At 41.9% G+C, this 23,787-nt stretch overlaps 1 protein-coding gene and 1 pseudogene across 3 annotated transcripts in view; one reads left to right on the forward strand and one right to left on the reverse strand.

The window, feature by feature from the left end:
- The window catches only part of ADHFE1 (alcohol dehydrogenase iron containing 1), a 52,597-nt gene that overhangs the window by 26,550 nt on the left and 2,260 nt on the right, over positions 1-23,787 (reverse strand). For all 3 annotated transcript variants that reach the window (XR_009449680.1, XR_009449681.1, XM_059673003.1), the window contains exons 2-13: positions 21,130-21,167; positions 19,104-19,150; positions 17,776-17,829; positions 17,216-17,370; positions 16,879-17,075; positions 15,021-15,098; positions 13,483-13,588; positions 10,523-10,675; positions 8,646-8,744; positions 5,982-6,060; positions 5,720-5,816; positions 3,007-3,164 (exon numbers count right to left, since the gene is read on the reverse strand). Coding sequence is in view for 1 of the 3 variants with exons in the window: in XM_059673003.1 (XP_059528986.1) it covers positions 3,007-3,164; positions 5,720-5,816; positions 5,982-6,060; positions 8,646-8,744; positions 10,523-10,675; positions 13,483-13,588; positions 15,021-15,098; positions 16,879-17,075; positions 17,216-17,370; positions 17,776-17,829; positions 19,104-19,150; positions 21,130-21,167 (1,261 nt within the window). In the remaining 2 variants the exon portion in view is untranslated. The remainder of the gene's footprint in view (positions 1-3,006; positions 3,165-5,719; positions 5,817-5,981; positions 6,061-8,645; positions 8,745-10,522; positions 10,676-13,482; positions 13,589-15,020; positions 15,099-16,878; positions 17,076-17,215; positions 17,371-17,775; positions 17,830-19,103; positions 19,151-21,129; positions 21,168-23,787) is intronic.
- Positions 12,743-13,364, forward strand: LOC132219911 (small ribosomal subunit protein eS8-like; annotated as a pseudogene).

Below are 23,787 nucleotides of genomic sequence, written 5' to 3' on the forward strand. Positions count from 1 at the left end.
TGATACTAATAAGTGAAGATTAGTGTGCCCATGTGTAAAATCTGAAGTTGCCACAATATTCCTGTAAAGTGTTTACTGTTGCCAAACAAACAAAAAAAAAACCATAGTAGTTCTTCATTTTCAAGATAAGTTTATTTCTAAGATTCCTTCTAAAGTCCTGTGACAATCTCTCTCTCTCTTTATATCTATTTACATACCTATCTCTATCTCTCTATATTATATATATAGATATTATTTATATTGTATATATTATATATATGACTTTGGCTCCAAATGTGATAGTTAATTCATTTTATTACTTTTAAAAATATATTTTTATTGATTTCAGAGAGGAAGGGAGAGGGGGAAAGAGAGATAGAAACATCAATGATGAGAGAGAATCATTGATCAGCTGCCTCCTGCACACCCCACACTGGGGATCGAGCCTGAAACCCAGGCATATGTCCTGACGTGATTCATAGGTCAACACTCAACCACTGAGCCACACCAGCCAGGCTGATAGTTCATTTAAATTAACAATGTTTCTAACATGATCGAAAGAGAAAAAGGCAGCACACAAGTTGGGGCTGCTTTATGAATACAGCCTGAGGGAATCCTACTTTATGGACATGACTTGTATGCCAAAGATTCCATTTACCTTGCATCTTTTGTGGAACAAAAAAATTAGTTTTGTCTAATTAAAGTTTTTTTTAAAATATATTTTATTGATTTTTTACAGAGAGGAAGGGAGAGGGATAGAGAGTTAGAAACATTGATCAGCTGCCTCCTGCACACTTCCTACTGGGGATGTGCCCGCAACCAAGGTACATGCCCTTGACTGGAATAGAACCTGGGATCCTTCAGTCCGCAGGCCAACGCTCTATCCACTGAGCCAAACAATCAGGGCTAATTAAAGTTTTGCTATCTGTACTTCCCAGTACGATATGTATGCTGAGGCATTCAGAAGAATACCCAGTTAACTTGCTATTTTAGTGGATGGACTCAAATGTTAATCTGCAACAGCTTCTGAAAGCGGAAGTCTGAGCAAGGTAGAATTAAAACAGGGAACACTTGCCAATGTGTCCTGATGCCTGGAAGATGCATTGCCACCAGCAATTAAATGGCCAATAATATCATACAGTTCCATCAGAAAATTATGAATACCACCCATACAGGTTGACTAACACATATCACCAAACACTTTCCTGGGCTATGTAAGCAGAACTTTTCAGAGACCCCCTGCAGAATGGACACTATCACTGGAATTATATTATAAGAGCCAGAACTACATCAAAGTCCTAATAACCATTTTGGTCCCTGGTGTCCCTGGACAATTGCTCATTGTCATTGGTTGATTCCTATTCAATCTAAGGAAATTTCTCAAAAAGTTACCACCATTCAGCCATTAAACTCACCTGGTATAGGAGGAAAGGATTGCATGTATGTGTTCATTTAACATGTTTACTGGCCCATGCTAGATGCAATAGAGGATGGATGACCAAAACAGACAGGTTCCAGACTTTATGGAACTTATAGTCTAGTAGATTTGGATAAAATAATTGGGATGATCATATTTTTTGGCCATTTAGTCCCTGGGATTGTGGGTTAGAACCAAGAGTTTGTGTTAGCCTGGGATCTTTGCTACACTATGAGACTCCTCTTTTATCATTCATTTATATTTTTAGATACAATAGAGTCCACCGATTCCCAGTCTTTATCAGGGAAACTGGTGTTCCATGGGCCATGTTTGCTTTGTACATTGGGACATGAGGGAATTCAATACAAACATCCAGACTGTGGATTTTTCTTGAAAACTGGAAGGTCTACCAACACTGGGATCTGAATTTCTACTTGGATATACTAAATTGTAGCTGAAAATAAGCCATGAGTTTTTCCAGTTCACCGAAGTCCCCACCACTTGCCATTGCCTTAAATTACTTTGTTCACTGTTGCTACCTTCCTGGCTCCTGTGGATATGAATGAACCCGTACAAATATTATCTTAGATGAGCTGGGGGCTTCAACTTTCTAAGCATTTGCTAAGTGGGGAAGAAGCTAGTGTGAGGCTCTTGCTTAACGGGAGTGGGGTGAGCAGGATGCTGTGTGAGGGGACATTCCAGCTAACTCTCTTCCCATTTCAGGGATAGAGTCGTGAACACCTTTGGGCAGACATGCCTTATCTCCATGTCCTCGCAGTGTCCAAGTGCTCCTGGCTTTCCCGTTTTGGACAGGAGGACTGATCGAGCACTCAGCATGGGGGGCACAGTGTGCCCCACAAACTGAGCACTCCAGCTCTCTGTTTTATGGTACTGGCTTGTTAGGATCTGATGCTACAGCACAGGGGTATCGGGGTATCTGGTCCAAATGGAAGAGAGGTCAATGGGGGTTGAATTCTCTTCATGTGAATCTTGGGAGGGGAAACTCTACATCTATTACAATCTTTCTACCAAATGAAGGATAGCAGTTCAGTTTAAATTCTTTACCAACATTTAAATAAATAAGACGCTGATATGCATATGACATTATTTTATGTTTACGTATAAAATATATAATCCCCCAAATATATAAAACAGTGATTTTGTAGTAGTCTTAATTTAAAGGCCATGTCTATGCTACACGAAATGGTAGGAATCTGTAATTCTTTATAATGGAAAATGGTATTAGTGGCTCTTTAGTAACAGCTTCGTATAGTTTTATAGGGGACTCTTAAAAGAGCAGAAATGGAGAAAAGGGGAATTTTGCCATACCTCAATGTAAATGTGGTTGTTTTTGCCTTGAATTTTTATAAAGGCTCCTTTCAGTTCCATCATAAAAGTTTCACACATGCCCCAGTTTTATGGAAGAATATAGAGGTAAGGGAGCCTTGGCCCCATTCCTGGGGGGAGAAGGGGAGGGCCGCCATCTGGTGGAGGAGACCTAGGAGCCACTGGAGGACCCCTGAGTCTTTATCTCCCCCAACGTGCCCCAGGTGGGACCCTGTCTTTCCTGCAGCAGCTAGAAGGGAGTGAGGATGCTCTGCATCTCTTACCTGGGGCAGCGTTCCTTTCACTAACGCGGGGATGTCAGCCTTGGAGTAGCCAATGGCAGCTAGGCCATCATCCACATCCAGATCGAGTAGGAGTTTCCGGAGTGCGTCTGCCAAAACGGGCCCAGCATCTGCCATCCTGGCAGTGCGGGTGTCGGCTCCTGGAAGACACAAAGCACCGACTGTAGACAGAGAGGAGGAAGCTGGCCCTGGGTGCAATTCAGTCACACGATAGCTGATATATAACCTACGGCTGGCTCCCTGACACGGAGGACAAGGGCACCAATGTGCCTCCGCGTGGAGGCTGGCCCAGCGCGCAGCCCCACCGAAGACAAATGAGATGGGCCAGGCCAGTGCGGAGGAGTCCATTGGGGCGGCTAACCGGCTCTCACCTTCCCGATGGGCTCCTCGCCCCTTGTGGGGAGGGAAGACAAGGAACAGAGCCAAGAAAAGAGGCCCAGGAAGGAGACCGAGAAAGAAGGCTGGTGTTTGAGTGAAGAAGAAGGAGCATTTGTGGCAGAAAACACAGCTTATGTAACTGTCAAGGCCTGGAATTTGCTGACATCTAGAGGTATTACATGTTCAATGTCTCTCCTCACAGCAACCTTTCGGGAAGAGACAAACCCTTTGCAAAAACACTTTGTGAGACAAGGATCTATGTAAGCACAAAAACGCCAACACTGACTGCCAGAAAGGGAGAAGATGACAAAAGTGGATCATGTGAGGCCAGGGAAGGAAAGTATTCCCTCTCTATAGCTATAGAAAGTTTTTATTTTGGACTCTGTTACCAATGGGCAAAGCAGGTTCCTCTACATATTGCAGAACCAGTCAGACAGAACCAAGAACACGAAGACTCTCAGCAAACAGTTTTTAATATGTAGATGGTGATGTTGGTGGAGGGGGAAGAAAGTTGACAAGCCTTGGAGATGTAAGAGGGCAGAACTTGGACATAATGAATAATTAATTCACGAAATTATAGAGGCATCAGTCTGGAAGAGCCAGGGGGCTCTGCCCTTAGGAAGGGTGGTGGTGAAAGCTCCCAGATGAAGGAACCTGATCCCCAAACCTTGGCACCCCTGACTCCATCTATTCCAGCTGAACACAGTCCCTGCCTGGAAGTGAAACACTTCACAAATGGAACGTAGCCTTAGTTATTATCCAGGGTGCCTCAAGTCCACTTTCTCGGTATTGTTCAGAAGGAGACTGGAATGTATGTTTCACCTCCATACTGAAGCACATTATTAAGCCAATCGTAACCTCTCTCTCCTAGGACAATGAGAAGTGGTTTAGTAATCCTGGAAAAGGATAAGTAGAACCAGATATGGGGCTGGTTGGTGGAGCAGCTGGGCAGGAAGGTAAACCTTGCCTGACAAGACCAGTGTATATTACACAGCAGCAGCTAAAATATGGAGTAGGTGGAGAGGCAACATACGATACGGGGTTTATGAGATTTTTATTTTCTTGGGATTGCTGCCATAAAACACACCACCAAAACCTCTGGTTTTTTCTATGAAGTGTTTGGAAAAAAAGAGAGGGTAGGAAAGTGAATACATTGGTATAAAACTAAGAAAACCTGAGATTACTTAGGGAATCAAAATATTAATGGCCATATATAGGATAATATTAATCAAAATTTCTGATGCCCACAAGAAAAAACTGGTGGGTTCTCCCGGCCTGGCTTTTGTCTAACAGAGGAATCGCTTTCTCAGTAATTTTGGTGGTTGCCTGGAATGTTAGCTGTAAGTTCTCTAAGATTTTCCCATTTATCATCCATGTACTATGTGGGATCCTGTCTGTTTACACTGTTTGCATATTTCCAAAGGCATCTACGTCCCAACAAATGGCTGAACAACATCCCTAGTCCCAAAGGGAAAAAGGAACACGAGACCCTTGGTAAAGGTGGCATCACATTTCCGACAGCACATGCTGGAAAACCAAGCCCTGGACTTCCTTCCTGAACATGCTGGAAGCACAAATGTCGGAGTGAGAGAGGAGTGGGAGTGAAGAGGCCCTGCGGAAGGATGTCTGTGGTCATTCCCACCTTCTTGGAAATCATCTCTCCAACGGCTGGTGCTAGAGGAGTATAATGAAGTTTTCTTTCAGACTTTCCCTTCCTACCCTAAACACAAGTAGGGGAATAAGATGTTTGGACAGTTAATCAAATACTCAAGTGTACTTAAAAGACCTTTTTGTCTTAGAAAAATACCAAAATTTTACTAAACTAAGCTATCATGAATATAATTTTATTTCTTGTAAGATTCAAAAGGCACTGCTGGAAATTTATTACAGACATTACTTATTCTACAGAGCAGCAAAAATATTCTCCCTTGGGGATCTTTTTATACAGTTTCTAGTTGTTTAGACTCTCTATAATTGGGAATTAGATTCATTTTATTACCTATTAAACACACCAAAATCATTTACCACATTTGTAGTATGTAAAGACTTTCACTTTCATTGGGGGTGAAAACTGGAAATATGATTACTCCGAAGTTAACATAAGCAATATTTGGTTCCATTTCACTGTTACCAGAATATTAGAACGTACAATTATAAAATTTTAGCACTAAATTGTGCAGGTCAGTGACAAGTTATTACTAAACTACCTCAAAGCAACATTTTTTTTAGTATTATCCTTTATGGTTTATCTTCGGAATCAGACCTAGGAAGTGCTCCACATTATGTGGGTCACAGGATTACGAGTAATGATTCGTACCCAGTATTTCTGCCGTCTCCAGGTGCCGCTCAGGGAACATCTGGGCTGTGAAAGTGAACACCGCTGGGGAGGTGAGCACCACAGAAAGGCCATGAGGCTACGGAGAAACAAAACATGGTGACTGGTGGGCAAAACTGGCCTCCAACCTGCTCGTTCTAGATATCAAATTACCCTGTGCTCCGAGCAATCAAGAATTGACAAAGACATTTATAGCAACTGCAAGGAATATAAGACTTAATTAAAAAATGTATTATGACTTTACCACCAATGGGTGATCCACATTATACTCCTTTGCTTTATATGTCTTCACTAAGCCTGAAATCGGGTAAGACATTCCATGGCTAGAAAAGAAAGGAAGCCTTTATGTTGACATAAAGATATCAGAAATTCAAGACAATAGAAAGATACTCTTATGGGAGAGCTCTTCACAGTCTCTAGACAATACCTTTATCTCACAAAGTTTATCCACTTTCTTTGCGATAAAAAATACTGTTATGCACTCGATATTTGGTGTTATTCATATTAAAACCTCTGAAATATTCAAATTCAAATGCTCATAAAATTGTATACCATTAAAACGTGTTAGTACAGAAGATTCTCCCCAAATACACTGGTTAGCCATATAATCTTGAAAAATTGAGAATTCACTTTGAAGTTTCTTTAATGCATTTCAGGGCATGCGTTTTTTATCTTGCTCTGCAATATTTTGGCAGCGTGTCCCTGCACAAGCTAACCATGTCAGTGGGAGATTTATAAACCAAGATGTGATTCATTAGACATGCAAGTTTGACCCGTCAGTGATCTGTCCCACCAATGATCCTTTAGAATATTACATACAAATGGAGTTGAATCATAAATGATTATTCTAGTCTGAAAGACTTTCAAGAAACAGCACCATGATTTTTATTTATGGGAATATTTGAGGGGGGGGGATGGAAAAACTATTTATATCCTCTTGAATTCTTAATGAACAAATAGGATAATATTATAGTTTAATAGATGATTCAGGAGATATACATTGTTAGAAGTTAGTATCATTACAATTAACGTATTAAAAATAAAATATTTTATAATAGTAAAATGGCCTGTAAGTCTATTGATATGGGTTATATTGGATGGCTTTGTGCTTATTCACCAAAAAGTTTACATTTCATAGAAAGATGAAATATTTGGTGAAGTGTATGATAATTTGGCAAAAAAAAGGGGGGGGGGTGTGGGCCCTAGCCTACCATCTTTCATGAGACAGATCGAAGGCTATGGGTCCTCTGAGTTGTTTGGGATTTTGGAATATGTTTTACATTTCTCAGGCTCCAAAGTATTCAGAAAATTATTTCCCAGTGTGCCTTCATGACGTGAAAGGGTTCATGTAGCTTTCAAGGGCACCTTTCTAATTATAGCCAATATTTTAGTTAATTTTTTAATTTTAACAGTTGTATATATTCTTTGTAAAAAATTAAAAGAATCCATAATTCTATTTCTTCAAGATAACCATGATTGAATATTTCCTTCTAGTCTTTTTATGCACGTCTTTAATATATGATCACACTCTGCATTCAGTTTTAAACAATGCTTTTGTTACTTAACATTCTTTGTAAACATTTTCCCATATCATTTTTTATTCTTCTAAAGCATTATTTTTAATAGCCTTATTTTATTCTTTGAGTACTGCACTTTGGTCAACCATTCCTAATCTGTTGGAAATTTAGGTTGCTTCCACATTTTTCAATTATAAATAACACTTAGGTGATTAGCCTTATTAGGAAATTCTTTGATCACATGGTATTTTTTAAGGCTACATTCTAGAAGTAAAATTAGTGGGACAAAAGGTAAACACATTTTTCAAACTTTGGGGAGATTTTGCTCACTTGCTTTTTAGAAAGGTAGTGACAATCTGTGCTCCTCTCAGCAGCAGAGTTTGGGGGAGACCATTTATTTTATTGTACTTCCCCTAGCAAATTCTTAATTCTCCATGTTCACTGGTGTTCAATTTGAAGGCAATATACCAGTAAAGTTCTGATCAAACAGATTAATTCTGGGCTATTGGCAAAGACTCTGATCTCTCTTTTTGTGAGAGATTAGAAGACAAAATTCTGCATTTGAGGTTTTAAAAATCCCCCACAACACAATGCAGAGTATGTGGAGAAGTCAGAACCCTCATCCACTGCTGGTGGGAATGTAAAATGATGCACTTGCTGTGAAAAACAGTTGGGGAGTTCCTCAAAATTTAAACAATTACCAGCAATTCCACTCCCAGGTATATATAATCAACAGAAATGAAAAATGTTCATAGCAGCATTATTCACAATAGCCAAAAAGTGGAAACAACCCAAATGTCCATCACCTGATGAATGAATAAATAAAATGTGAAAAAGCAACACAATGGAATGTTATTTGGCAATAACATGGAATGAAGTACTGATACATGCATGAATGAACCACGGAAGCATTATGCTATGTTAAAGAAGCCAGACACAAAAGACCAGATATTATATGATCCTATTTGTATGAAATGCCCAGAATAGGGGAATCTATAAAGAGAAAGTAGATTAGTAGTTGTGTAAGACTGGGGGTATAGGAGTATTGGCAAGTGAAGGCTAAGACATATAGAATTTCTTTTTTGGGTGATAAAATGTCCTAAAACTGATTGTGGTAATGGTAACTGTGAATATACTAAAAACCACTGAATTGCACATTTAAAATAGGTGAATTATATAATGTGCGAATTATATCTCAATAAATTGTTACCAAAAAAGAAATCTGTGACCCAATAAATTACATTTGAATTAAGAAAACATTCCAGGACCTTAAGTTAAATATCTTCTTTCTATAACATATTTAAATATCACCACCTGTCCTAAGTTATAAACATATTAAAAATTTAAGAGCAGCAGCTTAGGTAAAGAAATAAAATCTCCAATTCGCTCACCACAGATGAACACCAGCATTTCCAAAGCCAATGCCAGCAAAAGCACTTGCCAAGTGCATACTGGACCTTGCTTCAAGATCATCGGGATTTCTGACAGCCCTGTGGATGATATAAATTCCTAACAATAACATATCAGCATTGGCATTTCCTACCGAATAAAGAGCTGCCTTAGGGAAAGAGCTGGAAAAAAAGAAACGGTACTTGGTAGGAAGAAAAATTAGGCACGTTATTCACATGACATCTTGTCTTCTAAAGGAAGGCTGAGGGGAAACATATTTTCTCATCAATGGTTTCAGCAGAGGCATAATAAATACGCTGTCAGGCTGTTCATGTGATAAAAGTGTCAGGGGAGGCAGCGCACTGACCCTTGGATTGTGAGAGCCGCTCTAGCCAAGTGCCCCGAGACTCATTCTTCTTCTTCATTTGTCAGTGACCTTGACTGCAGCTGTGAATGGGCTCAGAGTAAACACACACTGAGTGCACAGGGCCCAGACGGGTCCCTGCAGTGAGTCCTTGTCGCCTGGGGCTACCTGCAGCCCGCCCAGCCATCTTTCTTCCTGTGACACTGCCCCGATTGGACCCACTGGAGACCTCTTTTGTTATCTGTAGAAACTGCACATGTTATTTTAATATTTATTATTGTGGAAGTGGGATGTTATTGTAGGACAAGCTTTTGCTGGCTCTATTTGTCCCCGGTGCCACTTCGGAAAAGCAAATTCTCAAAGGCCCCTTTCAGATGCAGCTCACTGCTTGTCCTGGGGATGAAGCCCGAGACTGCCAAGCAAACCACTTCCCACTTGCTTTTTTTTTTGCGATTTTTCCTGGAGTTAAGGGTTCCTGTTATGAAATAAGAGTGCCACGGCGTTTCCCCTGCTTTCATTTGGAATGGTTGGGAGTTTGAGTCTCCTTTCCAAAACCCAGTTGTTCGTTCTGTGTCCCTTGAATAACAAGGTAAAATAGTAAATGATGGCGCTTCAGCCTTTCCTCTGTCCGTTTTACCCCCTCACCTCCCACTGCTGCTCCTGCCCAAACACATGGCTGACAGTTATCTGTATGCGCTTCTACCCAGTCAAATGCTTCTGTGCTTCCCGATAGTCCCTGGGCCTGAAATAGTTCTGTGTCCCTTCCCCAGCTCAGTCCCCGCTCCAGAGCAGCTTCCAGCTCAGGGCCATAGGAGGCGCCGTGCTCACCTCTAGGCCTAAACTGCTGTGTGCTTTCCCTCCCTTATGCATAAGTACACAAGTGAGTCTGACTTTGCAGATGTCTTCATGTCTCCGAGATCAGCTTTCATCTCTAAGTATATATTTGCTCTCCCAGGAGCCTATTCTGGCTATGTCATTCATAAATCTTTCATAACCTTTCAGGAAGCATTTTGTGTCTCCTGGGACAGACAACTCCACACATTTAATGCTTCTATTTAGCTCCTCCGAGTATGCTCACTGGGTCGATTCCGCGTGCCTTTGCCCAGGGCCCTGATGGGCACAGCCAACATCTGCCTCTGTGGTTCTCTTGTCTGGCATCGGTAGCCAAATCTCAAAGGACATTTCTCCTCATCCTAGCTTAGGTTTTGAGGCATCAATGAATAAACCTTGTAGCTGCATCTTTCATAAATTAGGGACTCCTAGTTTACCCTTTTCAGACTGAAGGACCCAGTTTTCAGCTGTCTTCACATGTGTGCCCCTTCCCTCCTCGCCCCCCCCCCCCAACCCCCTCCAATTCCTCTCATCTTCCCAGAAGCTTTCTGAGGCTTCTCTACATCCACTGACGGACCTTTTGGTGAACAGACTTAGGACATGCCAGGATCTGGCATGCTACATTGTACATAAGGGTGGAATGTGGTTTTTCTGTTCTATTTCCATTCCCTCTGGGTGGCATACCTCTTCAGATACTTAGCGACGATCCGCAGTGCGTGGACTGCCCAAATGTCACTGATCGGGTTGCTGCCCTGGTAGGCTGGCCGGGAGATGGGATTTGAAGGGCAGGGGCTCCGCATGTGGTAGGGAAGGGCAGTGTAGGACTCCAGGGCATGGCTAACGAGAAATATTTAAAATACACAGATTGAAAACATGGTCTTCCTTCCCCCCTCCATTACGATTACAAACTGTCTTGGAAATGTACTCACTCCACTGTGGATATGCTATGTGGTACTGATAACCACAATGCAGTCCACTAGTCAGCCCCACAAAGTCCTAACAAGGGGAATTGCCTCTAAGGTTGAATTCATGGGTGTGTCCATCTTCAGAACTGGCCACTGGGCCCCAGGGGCAGATTCCTCAGGGGAGGTGTTCTCTTCCTTGGAAAATACTGAGAAGGGCAACTACCATCATTCTTTCTTCTGAACTCCCTCCCCCCGCTTTTGATTGACAGTGAAGTCTTCGGGCCTATGAGTTCTTCACTTAAAGGTGACTGCTTTGGTCCATTATAAATTTATTATGTAGCTTCCAGTTAGGGAGGGTAATCTTATTTCCAAGTTGTTAGGGGATGACTCTTCAAAGTACTGACAACTTTGACCAGGAAGGAGTTGAACACAATTTTCTCCAGTTTTTTGGTAGGCAGCGCAATGTAGTGAAAAAAACAGGCCATGGATTTGGAGACCTGGATTTGAATCCTTACTCTGTTGCTTCCTGCTTGTGTGAACTTCAATAGCTATTAATTGAGTACATATGGAGTGACAGTTGGTTTGCGAGGGGCAGGGACAGATAAGTGAGTAAGATGGTTCTGCCTTCACCAAGCTCACACTGCACTGAGGGAGACAGGCATGTGAAGAGAGGGATGTGTCAGAAGCAATGTACAGGCCCCCCAGTGGGGGAGAGCAAAGGACAAAGTGGTCAGTTGGACTTGAGGAGAGGGAAGGTGAGGGTCAGAAAAGGTTCCATCAGGGAGAGAACGCTCCAGTGGAATTGAACGCTGAGTTATCCAAACAGATAAAGAGCAGAGCGTTGGGAACATTCCAAGGCCAAAGGAATTTGGACATTGGATAGCAGGGGTTGAAAGACTTGCAAGGTAGAGAGGTGTGTGTGTGTGTGTGTGTGTGTGTGTGTGTGTGTGTATTGAGTCTACAAGCTTGATGAGGCCAGCATGGAAGACAGGAGGAAGGACTATGGGATGGAAACAGGCTGACTGATGAGGAGACTACTGCAACCATTCAGGCAAGAGCTGGGGTAGGCCTAAACCAAGGCAGGAGCAATGAGGCCTGACAGGAGGGAGCATATCTAAGAGAGATTCTGCTGGCTAGTGTGGGCATTAGAGAAAGAAGATGTCCATACTGAGTCCTGCTGTCCACTACATTAAGGGACTCAGGAGGAGAAGCCATGGGGCATGTTGGTGGGAGGCGGGGAGGACAGGGAGGATTTATTGGAAATTAAAAGAATTATCAGATTTTATCAAATTTCCATTTAAAAACTGTACCTGCCATGCTACAGATTTTAAAATATTTTCTGATTTGAGATGTTAGAATATGAAAAAAATGTGTGTGTGAAAATGGATGAAATAGGGTAATTTGGGACATGCTGAATGTGAAGTGCCCATGGGACCTCCATGAAGCCACTGGAATGAATGGCCTGGAGCTCAGAAGCGAGGTCTACGGTAGAAGCCACTGATTAGGGAGCCATCGCACACGGAGCTAAAGCCCAGGGAGCCTGCGGTAGACTATGTGTAAGTTACTAAACATCTCAAAGGGAGTTCTCACCTGGCACAGAGCTGTGGTAAAGTGATTATGTGTATAAAGTGCTGACACAGTGTGCACGGTCCAGTTCAGAGGATGTCAGCTCCCCTCCCTGCCTTCTTCCGTGTTGTGGCAGCCCTGGGCACTCCCTGGTTAGTGTAGCCACAAGGCATGCCAGCTCCGGCTGCTCCTTTTGCCGTGTCCCTGTGGCCACAGCTGTGGCTGGGATGGTCCATCCTGAATAGTAGGTTTCTGGCTCACCCAGGGCCTCACTTATTCACTAACCTACTCACTAACAGTGTCCTAGTTTTCATCTAGGAAAGGGAATGATGACAGTTCAAGCTGGGGTTGCTGTGGCGTGCTAATCAATGAATGCTTAGTAAGTAATTTCAGTAAGAAGAAAACACTGCACTCTTTCCAGCTGGCGTCGAGCATGGGCATCTCTCAGAACCACTGGCGCAAGCGCCGCAAGACCTGGGGCAAGAGAAAGCCCTACCACAAGAACTGAAAATATGAGCTGAGATATCCTGCTGTCGACACTACGACTGGCCCTTGCCATACACACCCAGTCTGTGTGCGGAGAGGCAACAAGAAGTAGGGAGCTTTGAGGCTGGACGTGAGCAACTTCTCCTGGGGCTCAGAGTATTATGTGCACAAAACGAGGATTATTGATGTTGTCCAGAATGCATCCAACAATGAACTGGTCTGCACCAAGACCCTCGTAAAGAACTGTACCCTGCTCATTGACAGCACATGGTACCCACGGTGGTACGAGTCCCACCAGGCACTGCCTCTGGGCTGCAAGAAGGGGGTCAAGTAGACTCTGAGGAGGAAGAGATTTTAAACAAAAAGCGATCAAGGAAAATTCAGAAGAAATATGATGAAAGGGAAAAGAGTGCCACAATCAGCAGTCTTCCAGAGGAGCAATTCCGAGAGGGCAAGCTTCTTGCATGCATCACTCCAAGACCAGACTTGGCTGAGGAGATGGTTATGAATTAGAGGGCAAGGACCTGGAGTTCTAGCTGAAGAAAATCAAGGCCCAGAAAGGCAAATAAGTCCCCCTCCTACCTTAGCTCATGAAATAAAGGTGCTTATTCTTCTTTAAAAAAATAAATAAAAAAGAAAATACTGTCCATAGACCCAGGTACCGAACATGCCCCTCCAGGTACCTACCAAAGCACATCGAAGCCACTGTTGGCGACCACCCGGTCAGGCATGTGCAGGGTGTGCAGAGGGTCAATCAGTCCCAGCGTGGGTTTGATGGCTCGGGAACCAATGCCTAGGACAGGGATTTTCAATGGAGGCTATAGGCATGGACTTCATTTAAAAACATTAAATAACGTGAGGATAACAAATTATCCTAAAATATAAAAATTATGAGATAAGAGTCATTCTCACATAGAGAGGCTGCAAGGAGCAGTGGAGAGAGATCTGGAGTCAGAAACCTGGGCTTGTCAGTGGAGAGGACGCTCCTTTCCGTTCACAGGAGCCAAATATGTGTGTCTCTTCCCAAAGGCAGGTTGAGTGACATCACTGACTACCGTGGGAATATTTATACCACAGAAACTGGCAAGTGCTACAAACCAGGGCTTATTTAATGATTAAATGCCAGGGAGCTGGTTTACTAGCTCACTGTTGGTTTGAGTCTTTGCTCTGCAATTTACCCTGTGTCTTTGGGCAAGTCACTTCGTCTCCCTGAGTTCTCCATGAGATTTGACTATCCAATCACAGCGCTTCCATCCCTCACTGAGATGTTGTAAGGATCACATTAGGTAACATCATGGAAAAGTCTTTTAAAAATTGAAAGGTAGAATTTCAGTGTTGGTAACTATTATTTCTTGACGTCAAAGGATAATGTACTTTAATTTAAAAAAGAGAAGTTACTATAAATATGTGGTTGAATGTCAATTTATTCTGCTGCAAAGTCCTGAAAGAAGGATACTGAGCCAGACTCAAGTAGAGGGACATTTTTACCACCTCAGCTGAGAGAGAAGAAGATAGGCTAAAAAGGGCAAAGGAAATGAAAAGCAGAACAGTGGTGATTTGGGAATGGGGCTAGGGTGATGTTTTATATCTTGATTGGGGTAGGGAGTAGTTACATGGGTGCCTATATTTGTCAAAATCCATCAAACCAGGCTCTTAAAATGTATGCATTTTATTATATAAAAATGCTATCTCACCCTAGCCAGTTTTTCTCAGTGGATAGAGCATCAGCCTGTGGACTAAAGGGTCCCGGGTTCGATTCCAGTCAAGGGCGCATGCCCAGGTTGCAGGCTCGATCTCCAGTAGGGAGGGTGCAGAAAGCAGGCAATCAATAATTCTCTCTCATCATTGATGTTTCTATCTCTCTCTCCCTCTACCTTCCTCTCTGAGATCAATAAAAAATATTTTTTAAAAATTATATCTCAACGAAATTAATTTAAAATGCAAAAAAGATGTCCAAGAAAGGGAATAACTCTTTATCATTGACATACAGCCACTAACTTGCGCAGAGAAATAGCCAATCAAGATTCATGGCATTTCAATATATTTCCTGGGTAATTCTCAAAAAGAAGTTCATTAGATTGTTTAATATTTTCACATATACTTAGAAAAAGAAAGAAAATGTGTACATGTATATACCGTTCCCTTAACTATATAGCTCCTTGATTGTTAAAGTAAAAGGGGCTAGTTTGAAAGGTAAAATAACAAGTTAAGAGCAAAGTTCTTACCAATTTTTACTTTCAAAGGCTCATAGTCAAAAATGGCAACTCCGGTAGTTTCACTCCCAGTTCCTGAAGTAGTTGGGACTTGAAAAAAATAATATGAATATCAATAAAGCATCTAAGTACAGGTCAGTGGCGACACTTAATTCAGCCTTAGGATATAAGGAGCTAAGTTAGAAGGAAGCTTTCCTGCCCCCACTGCTTGTCTGGTGTGTGTACCTCTAGTAACATGCATGTATACTTCACATGTATGTGTGTGCCTGCGTTAACATGCACGTACAATAATATGATGCCAGTGTCAGAATTAACATGCATGTTTAACGGTAAAATGTCCATTCTGTATAAACATGCATGCATGTAAAACATGTGTGTACATTTTGAAGTGGACATGTGATATCTGTATCTGTGTTAACATGTATGGATGTTGTCCACATTTGTATTAACACACATGCAGGTTTAAAGTTTCTGTATTAACAGTGAGGAGCTCTGGGAACCTCAGGTTCCTCTAGTGCCAGAGCTTCAGCAACTGCAGTTGGATATGCAAACGCAGGCTGCGGGGCATCTCTAGGAAGAAGACTTGTATTTGCCTCTCTGAAAGATGTCTTTATTCCCTCTTGGCAGCAAGCACAGTAACGCTCTGCCTTTGCTGGGCTTGCGGTTTTGTAGTTCTGTCAAGTTTCTAAACTTTACTAATCACCCTTCTGTGTGATGCTGACACAGTTTCACCAGAGGGTTCCATTTGCCAGACATCAATTATGCTGCTCCCTGCTGATTGCTCATTCCCTTCAAAACAGCTCATCTGCCATCAACTCACTCCTAATCCATCACAAGATTCACAGTAAGGGCAGAAGAGGGGAGCAGAGAGAGAACAAGATTTTAAACTGATATTTCCAGTGACCAGTCGGTACATTTTAGCTATAAAACTTTAAACAGTAATATGCTAACAGCTATAAAATGAGAGGGAAGAAAAGACAGAAAGATGTCAAGGCTGGTGTGACACAGACAAGCTCTGCTGATTTGGGTTTGTGTGTCTGTGCCCCGTGAGCAGATGTCTCCCAGAGCGATGCGGCCATGCTGGCCACGTGTCCCAGGGCAGAGACAGAGTCTCAGGTCAGCTGAAGAACCATTATGTGGAGGAAAGGGTTGAGTCAACACCAGAAAAATAATAGTGAATATTCCCCTTAAATTCCACAGTGGCTGGCAAAATGGGACAAAACAGAGGGGGGCTTAGAAGACAAAGCTGCCTATAGAGGGATCTAATAATACATAAATGATGACCTTCCCCTCTCTTTCACACAGTGGCTTCACAGCTTAAACCTGCAAACTTTCCTACCACTGACCCAATTGTCTATATTAGTGCATAATGAAGATCAGAATTTTAAACATAAATGAATTGCTCTCTGTTTTGATCGCTAAACAAGGTAGCACACTGAAATGAAGAAATCAGAAAGTTTTGGGAGCTTGTTTGGAGGTTCTAGCAGGGGAGCGCAGCTACTCGTATACCCTTGACCGAAGACCAGTCCTTTCCTGGGGGTGGGGGGTGGGGGGGGTGGGGGGAAGGTCGTCTTCTTCGACCGAGCGCGCAGCTTCGGGGGGGACGCACATGGATCGGTGAGGGAGGAGGGGGACACCCGCCTAGCCAGCCAGATCAGCCGAATCAACCCTGGCGATCAATGGGGTGACAGATGTCGCAGCCAGATCGCCCTCACATCCAAAATCAGAAAGTTTTGGAAACACATACCCTAAAATTCCTGGCTCGAATATTTCCTAAGGCCTTTTGGCAATTGCAAACCCAAACAAACAAACAAACAAACAAACAAACAAACAAACAAACAAACACAAACAAACAAACGACAGTCTTTACCTGCAATCAGAGGCTTAAGAGGCACAGACACAGGCTTTCCCTTCCCAATGGGGGCGCTGACATAATCTAGGAAATCAGAGTGAGGGCTGGATGCATACAGATTAGCGGCTTTACAGGTGTCCATGGTGGAGCCACCACCCACAGCAACGTAGGCATCAAAGGCTCCCTTTTTGGCAAACTCAATAGCTTCCATGAAGCTGTAAGAAAGAAAAACAGAAGCCATTATGTCATATTTTTCAAACATAAACTGACATGCCACTAAGTAACTCTTGGGGCAAATTTTAAACAACAGTGGTATGTGTTGGCTTCCACTTAAAAAACAACAATGAAAAGGTACCTTCTATCGGTTGGTTCCACCCTCACATTATCATAAACCTTAAAGTTTATGCCATTCTTCACTAGAGAATCCATAACTATTCGTACAGGAGGGAGCTGGGAGAGGTTCTTGTCTGTCATCAAACAAACATTTTTAGCACCCATGTTCTGTAGGTCCTACAATAACAAAAATAATTTGTAAGTTAGGTTTGATTACACTAGAAATATAACAGACACTTCTGGCCAACTTAATATTACACATTTTTATTTTAAATATATTTTTATTGATTTCAGAGAGGAAGGGAGAGGAAGAGAGAAACATCAATGATGAGAGAGAATTATTGACTGGCTGCCTCCTGCACGGTCCCTACTGGGGATGGAGCCCGAAACCTGGGCATGTGCTCTGATCAGGAATTGAACCCGTGACCTCTTGGTTCATAGGTTGACATTCAACCTCTGAGCCACACTGGTCAGGAAATATTAAACACTTTAAAGAACAAAGGCCTCATCTCTTGTGCATTTTCACTTGTTTTAGAAGATATTTAACCTTTACAGTAGACTCTAGAAATCTTAAATACTTGCCATTCCCACTTCCTTTGTAACTCCTGCTCCATATCTAATATTTGAAACAGCCATCTGGAAAAAAAAAAAAGATTTGGGGGATGAGTTGGAGATTGGCCATTTCATTTCTAAAAGCCTGAAATGGCTCCTCATTGCCTATAAAGTATATATTCTTTATATATACGTCCAAGTCACCCCATCTGGCCTCAGACTCATCATACTTCTTTAAGCAAGCCTTGGCACTAGTCACACTGGAATTACTTATATTTTCCCAAACATTTCATGAACTCTCAATTGTTGCCTGCCTTTCCTTGCTCTACAAATAAGTTACCTCTCAAATTTTTTCTTATTTTCCAATTTAAATGCTGATTCCTCACGTATTTTTTCATCCCATACATTCATCCATCCAACCATTCATCTATCAAACTTCTTTTGCATGCACGTATCTATCCATCCATCCATCCATCCATCCATCCATCCACCCACCCACCCACCCAGTCTTCCACCCACTCAATGCTACTAAGTGCCTGCTATACTCCAGGCATAGTGCTAGGCTCTGATTATACAATTAGGAACAAGAAAAATAGCCTCCTAATGTTTATAGCTAAGAGAAGAGCTTTTATATTGATTGGATGATGGGTCACTATTGGCCCAAAGACATGTTTTGTTTGATCCACATTATGTTTAGATTTCTTCTGTTTTGAATTGTCTCATAACTCTTAAAAATCAGGGTAAAAATGTCCAGTGTGCCTGTCTGATCTCTCTTGAATAACTTCCCAGGTGGCAGCAATGGGGTTGAGTGCAGGTTGTATCCTTCAGATGGGCCTGTGCTCCCAGAGAACTCAGCACTGTCCTCACCCAGCCTGCTCATGGGCTGGTTAACCGGCAGGCCAATGGAGACATTTAATTTATGAGTCCCGAACTAGGAGGAGACAGGGACTTAGACAAGTAATTCTGTAATTACAGTGTGATAAAAATTCATCAGAATTAATTGTTCCTTTATTCTTGTGTCAAAAGGTTACATGGACCCCTTTGGAGATTATACTTACAAAGCTAAAGAAGATTTAACATACAACATATGTAAAGCAGAAAGTTGCCTAGAACTGGGAATTTGTTCTATTTCAATGGCTGTACAGAAGACAGTATCTAGACATTTTTCATGTTATCAGAAGATTTATAGTTCATTATTCTAACAAGGTACTTTTCTAAATAGGGCCAGATCAAATAGTGAGATTGGGGAACATAAATTAATAGCAGATTTCAAATGAGATAATAATGCATTAGCAAAATACTCTAGTTGTATTTTTTTAGGTCACCCATAAAAGAAAGAATGGACTGATTACATTTACCTCAAAGGCATAATCTGTTGTTTTTCCAGAAGGTGAAAGCCCAGGAGCTAGAAATGTAAAACTTAGGATCAGAGTAGGCCTCAAAAACAAGGCAAAACATTATTTGATAGTAAATTGACATTCTAGCAGTGAACATAAGCATCTCCCCTAAAATATATTTTTCAGGTTTCATTGTTGCGTATAAAATTAAAATTAAAACCTGCACTTTAAGAGAATGTAATGCTAACTCGATGCTGATGGTGTGAAAATAAAGTTACTTAAAATATTTTATACATTGAAATGAAAATATACTTTTGAAAACATAATGTGTAAAGTTCTTCTAGAAAAAAAATCTTCTAGACCAGGGGTGGGCAAACTTTTTGACTTGAGGGCCACAATGGGTTCTTAAACTGGACTGGAGGGCCGGAACAAAAGCATGGATGGAGTGTTTGTGTGCACTAATATAAATTCAAAGTAAACATCATTACATAAAAGGGTATGGTCTTTTTTTTCAATAGTTTTATTCATTTCAAATGGGCCGGATCTGGCCCGCGGGCCGTAGTTTGCCCACGGCTGTTCTAGACTCTAGAGCTGGGTTATTGTTAGAGAGCAACTATTAGTAAATTCATTAATCAGAGTCTTGCTTACATTTCTTATAGCAACTATGACCATTTGTTTCAATTAATATTTTTCCATGGAGGTTACTTATCACAGTAAGATATTTCTATTTCTCAAGCTTATACGTATAAAAATTTTAGTTTTCTTTGTGAAATTTAATAAAATTTTTTATAAACTGATACTCCTTTGCAACAGTTGTAGTTAGGGAAAAAATAATTTTCTGTCATATTGAAACAAGAGGACCCCACTAAATGAACTTTACCCTTGTTTTTATCTGCTTATTTTTAATCAGTCCTGGTTAGTCATAAGAGTGAAAAAAAGAAAAGAGATTACAACTAGTTTCCTGAATGAAAACTCCTAAGTTCTTTGATCTCTATAGGTTTAAAAAATAATCTATTACTCTGTGACTAAAGTTTAGGAAAACACATAAATTGGATCCTATTAAACAATGAAATGAACTTTCCCTAAACCACTAATTTTATTCACCCAAATCGGAAATTCCTGAATCTTTGTTGAAACCCAGTAAGAATGGGATACAACCGGCTGAAGACGAAATTCTGCACATGCTCACGAGGGCCTGAAAGGCTGGGCATGCTTTCGTTTGGTAGATGGCCGTTCGTGAATGGGAGGTCCCTTGGCTTGTCCTGAAGGGTGAGTCACTCCACGGGCAGGCAAAGCACTTAGTTTCTGTATCGGTTCCACTCCCAACGGGCTTCTCTGGGGTTTCTGCTTAGGGTCCTGTTTGGGTAGGCCCTTTCCTTTTCATCCCTTGCATAACTGTTTACATTTGACCTTTTCTTCTAAGAGGTGAAATCAGTGTTTGTGTCAATAATTCATGTGACATTCTGAGGACACGCAGAAGCTACAATGAGCTTCCTGCTGCTCCGTAGACAATGGAGTTGGTAAGGATTAAGACGTTTGTGGGAATTGAAAACTTTGGTCATTATTTTTAATTATTCAGAAATAGAATGCTATTTGAAAAATTAATATATACAAGATTTTCCCTTCTAGGAAGCACCTTTGTCTTTAGCCCCTTTCTTTTTTTGAGATGTATTAGAAACTTCCAAAGATTTCATCGTAATGAATTCTGTTTAATGCATTCAGACAATCTTAAGATCCTATCTGTGGCATCCTTTTTAGCTTTGGCAAATAATTCTACTTAAAACAGAAATACATTAAAAATGACATTAAATATTTATGTATATAGGTATAAATATATGCCAAACACATAATCTGTAGCATACATTCAGCTAACATCATATAATTAGAACTACATATTGCCAATTTCAAGTGAAAAGGCAGTCAATTTCATCAACTTCCTTCTTATATCCTTTGATTTTCTTGCTTTACCCTTTGCGCAAATGTATTGGAGTACCAACTGTGGAAATGGAAAGTGTAGTTAGTTTAAAAACACAAAATATATTATTACCTTGGGAGTAAGTATGAGAATGAGTTGGACACTGACATCTAGAGAAAAGAAAGGAAAAGGAAAAAAATGTAAAATATAACTAGAAAATCAAAAGTAAGAAGTCTTAAAGTAATTTATTCTGCAGCCTTAGTGTTAAAATGCTAGCAAAGTAGTAGCTATTGGCAAACACTGTACATAGAAAAAAATAGACATCACCATGGACAAAAAGTGGACTCAGAGTCTTTCCAGTGTTGTAAGCTCGTTCTTTCTTTCTTTTTTTTTTTTTTTTAAATATATTTTTTATTGATTTTTTTTTTACAGAGAGGAAGGGAGAGAGATAGAGAGTTAGAAACATCGATGAGAGAGAAACATCGATCAGCTGCCTCCTGCACATCTCCTACTGGGGATGTGCCCGCAACCCAGGTACATGCCCTTGACCGGAATCGAACCTGGGACCTTTCAGTCCGCAGGCCGACGCTCTATCCACTGAGCCAAACCGGTTCCGGCAGCTCGTTCTTTCTTAATAAATCCCTGCAGGAGCCGAGATGAGCACTCTGGGACACAAGTAAATTAAAAATGGGGTCTCTGGTCTGGGTGAGGTCTCCGCTCTTACTAGGTTAGGAACTTTAACCAAATTGACCCAGGGTAACTACTTGGGCATCTCATTCCCCCTTTTCTCTGTTTTCCCATTGTCCTCAAGGTGTTTCATTTTTCTTCAAAAAGGTTCTGGGCCTGTTTCCCTGGCCTCCTTGGGGACCACCTCATGCCTCCATCCTTTCTCTGAGACCACTGCCCAGGCTCCCTATGCTTGTCCACTCTTGCGTCCACACCTGTCCCTCTACCATTGCCTTCTGTATCCCTTCCCTGTCCTAGTCACCTCCTAGTTCTTGGGCAGTCCCTTCTCTGGCTTTCTTTGGCCCTGCTTTCTGTGTTTGAATGTTGTTGAGAAAGGGTTTTATTTTTATTTATTGTCCAGGGGGCCTTGTCATACTGGGTTCCCTATAGATAAGTGAGTGTATAACCTCTCCCACCCCCATTCAAACATCTGAGGGAAAAGAAGGAGAAAGAAAGAAAAGGGTTGAACTCGGTGATAGTCAAGATCTCAAAAACTGAGAATTGCAGTCAAAAACTACATGGGAGGAGAGTGTGAGCGCTACCACGGACCAAGGCTGCCATCTGGTGGGCACCACTGAGCACACCAAGTGCTACGGGGTTTCCTAGAGCAAGCATGTCAAACTCAAAGGCTAACAAGGGCCAAATAAACAAAGTTTAAGTTTATGTGGACCGCAAAAAACCCAAAGCTTCAATTTTCATAGAAATGTAGTTTTATTTAGAAAAGTATAGTATATAAAAAAAAAGAGAACAAGAGCAATGATAAAATTAATGTTTTCTTCCTGACACTTGGCATCTCTTCTCTGCTACTCTCTTTCCTACTTCGGGGGAAATCTTGTTCGCAAAATTTCAAAACTGACCCAAGGTGAATGTCAGTAATTCTGGATCTGACAGGAGACTTACTTCCTTTCATAATTGTAAATAACTGTTCCTACCATTATATTGGCTGGGCTGCAAAAATATTCCTTGTGGGCTGCATGTGGCCCATGGGCCGGGAGTTTGACATGCTTGTCCTAGAGCATCCCAGCTGGTCTGATCCAGCCACAGACTCCTGCAGGAAAAATGAAAGCAGGCAAGGCCAACGTGAGCTTTACGCCCTCCAAGAAAAGGGAGGCAAAGGGAAGAAAAAAATCAAACTCAAAGCTTTCTAATGCCCAGGATCATGGGCGCACATGCTCCACCCCCTTTTTATTTTATATTTTTCAGGTTCAGAGGCTACCTCAATCCATCATTTCTACTCCGTAGTTGTGCTTTGAATCCCATCTCCTCTTGCTTTCTGGGGACCTCCATCTGTCCCACATTGCCTAGTCCTTCCCCTCACTTGATCCTTGTCATATCATGTTTAAGAGTTTCAGGCTTAGAACTCAACCCCCTTGGCTTGCTCATTCTCTGGTTCTCTGCCCCTGACCTACATCTGCTGGCATCATTTCCTTGCCTTGCACCCTGAAATCTGGCTTCTGTCTTCAGAAGTCCCAGCTTTCCTGTTGCATCCTCACTTCTCTGACCTCATCCTAGCACCTTGCTCTCATAGCACGGAACACTGTGGGCCACCCCTCCCTAGGAGGCTGAAACGCTCTTCTTGGCTTCCAGGCTCCCTCCTCACCTCTAATTATTCTGCCCCTGGCTTCTTTTCCACTCTGCCCATTGCTTAAAGGTTGGCTTCCATGCAGGGCTCACCCCTCACCTTTTATAGCCAACCATGCATCAAGGCCCCAAATATTTCTCTAGCCAAATCCATCTACTGCTCCGGGGCCCTCTGCCACTCTCTGGTTCTGGTGTCATCTCTCATCTGGATTTACTACGACGTTCCTAACAGGCTTCTCTTCACTCGCTCTACTTTTACTACACTGTGATCAGGGGCATATTTCCAAGGATGCTGCTCCCTTCGATGGCTTGTCACGGCTCTTAGGATAAAGTTCAGATGTGGCCCTACCTCCCTGGTCCTACTAACCTCTCCAGCCTAGCCCCTCATCACCCTCCATCTCTGGGGTTGAGCTCTCAAAAAATTAACTTGGTTCTTTTCCTTGAATCAGCCACATCCTCTCTCTCTGGCCTCCAGAACTCTGT

The sequence above is a fragment of the Myotis daubentonii genome, chromosome 17 (assembly GCF_963259705.1).
Source record: "Myotis daubentonii chromosome 17, mMyoDau2.1, whole genome shotgun sequence".
In the NCBI taxonomy this organism is placed as follows: Eukaryota; Metazoa; Chordata; class Mammalia; order Chiroptera; family Vespertilionidae; genus Myotis; species Myotis daubentonii.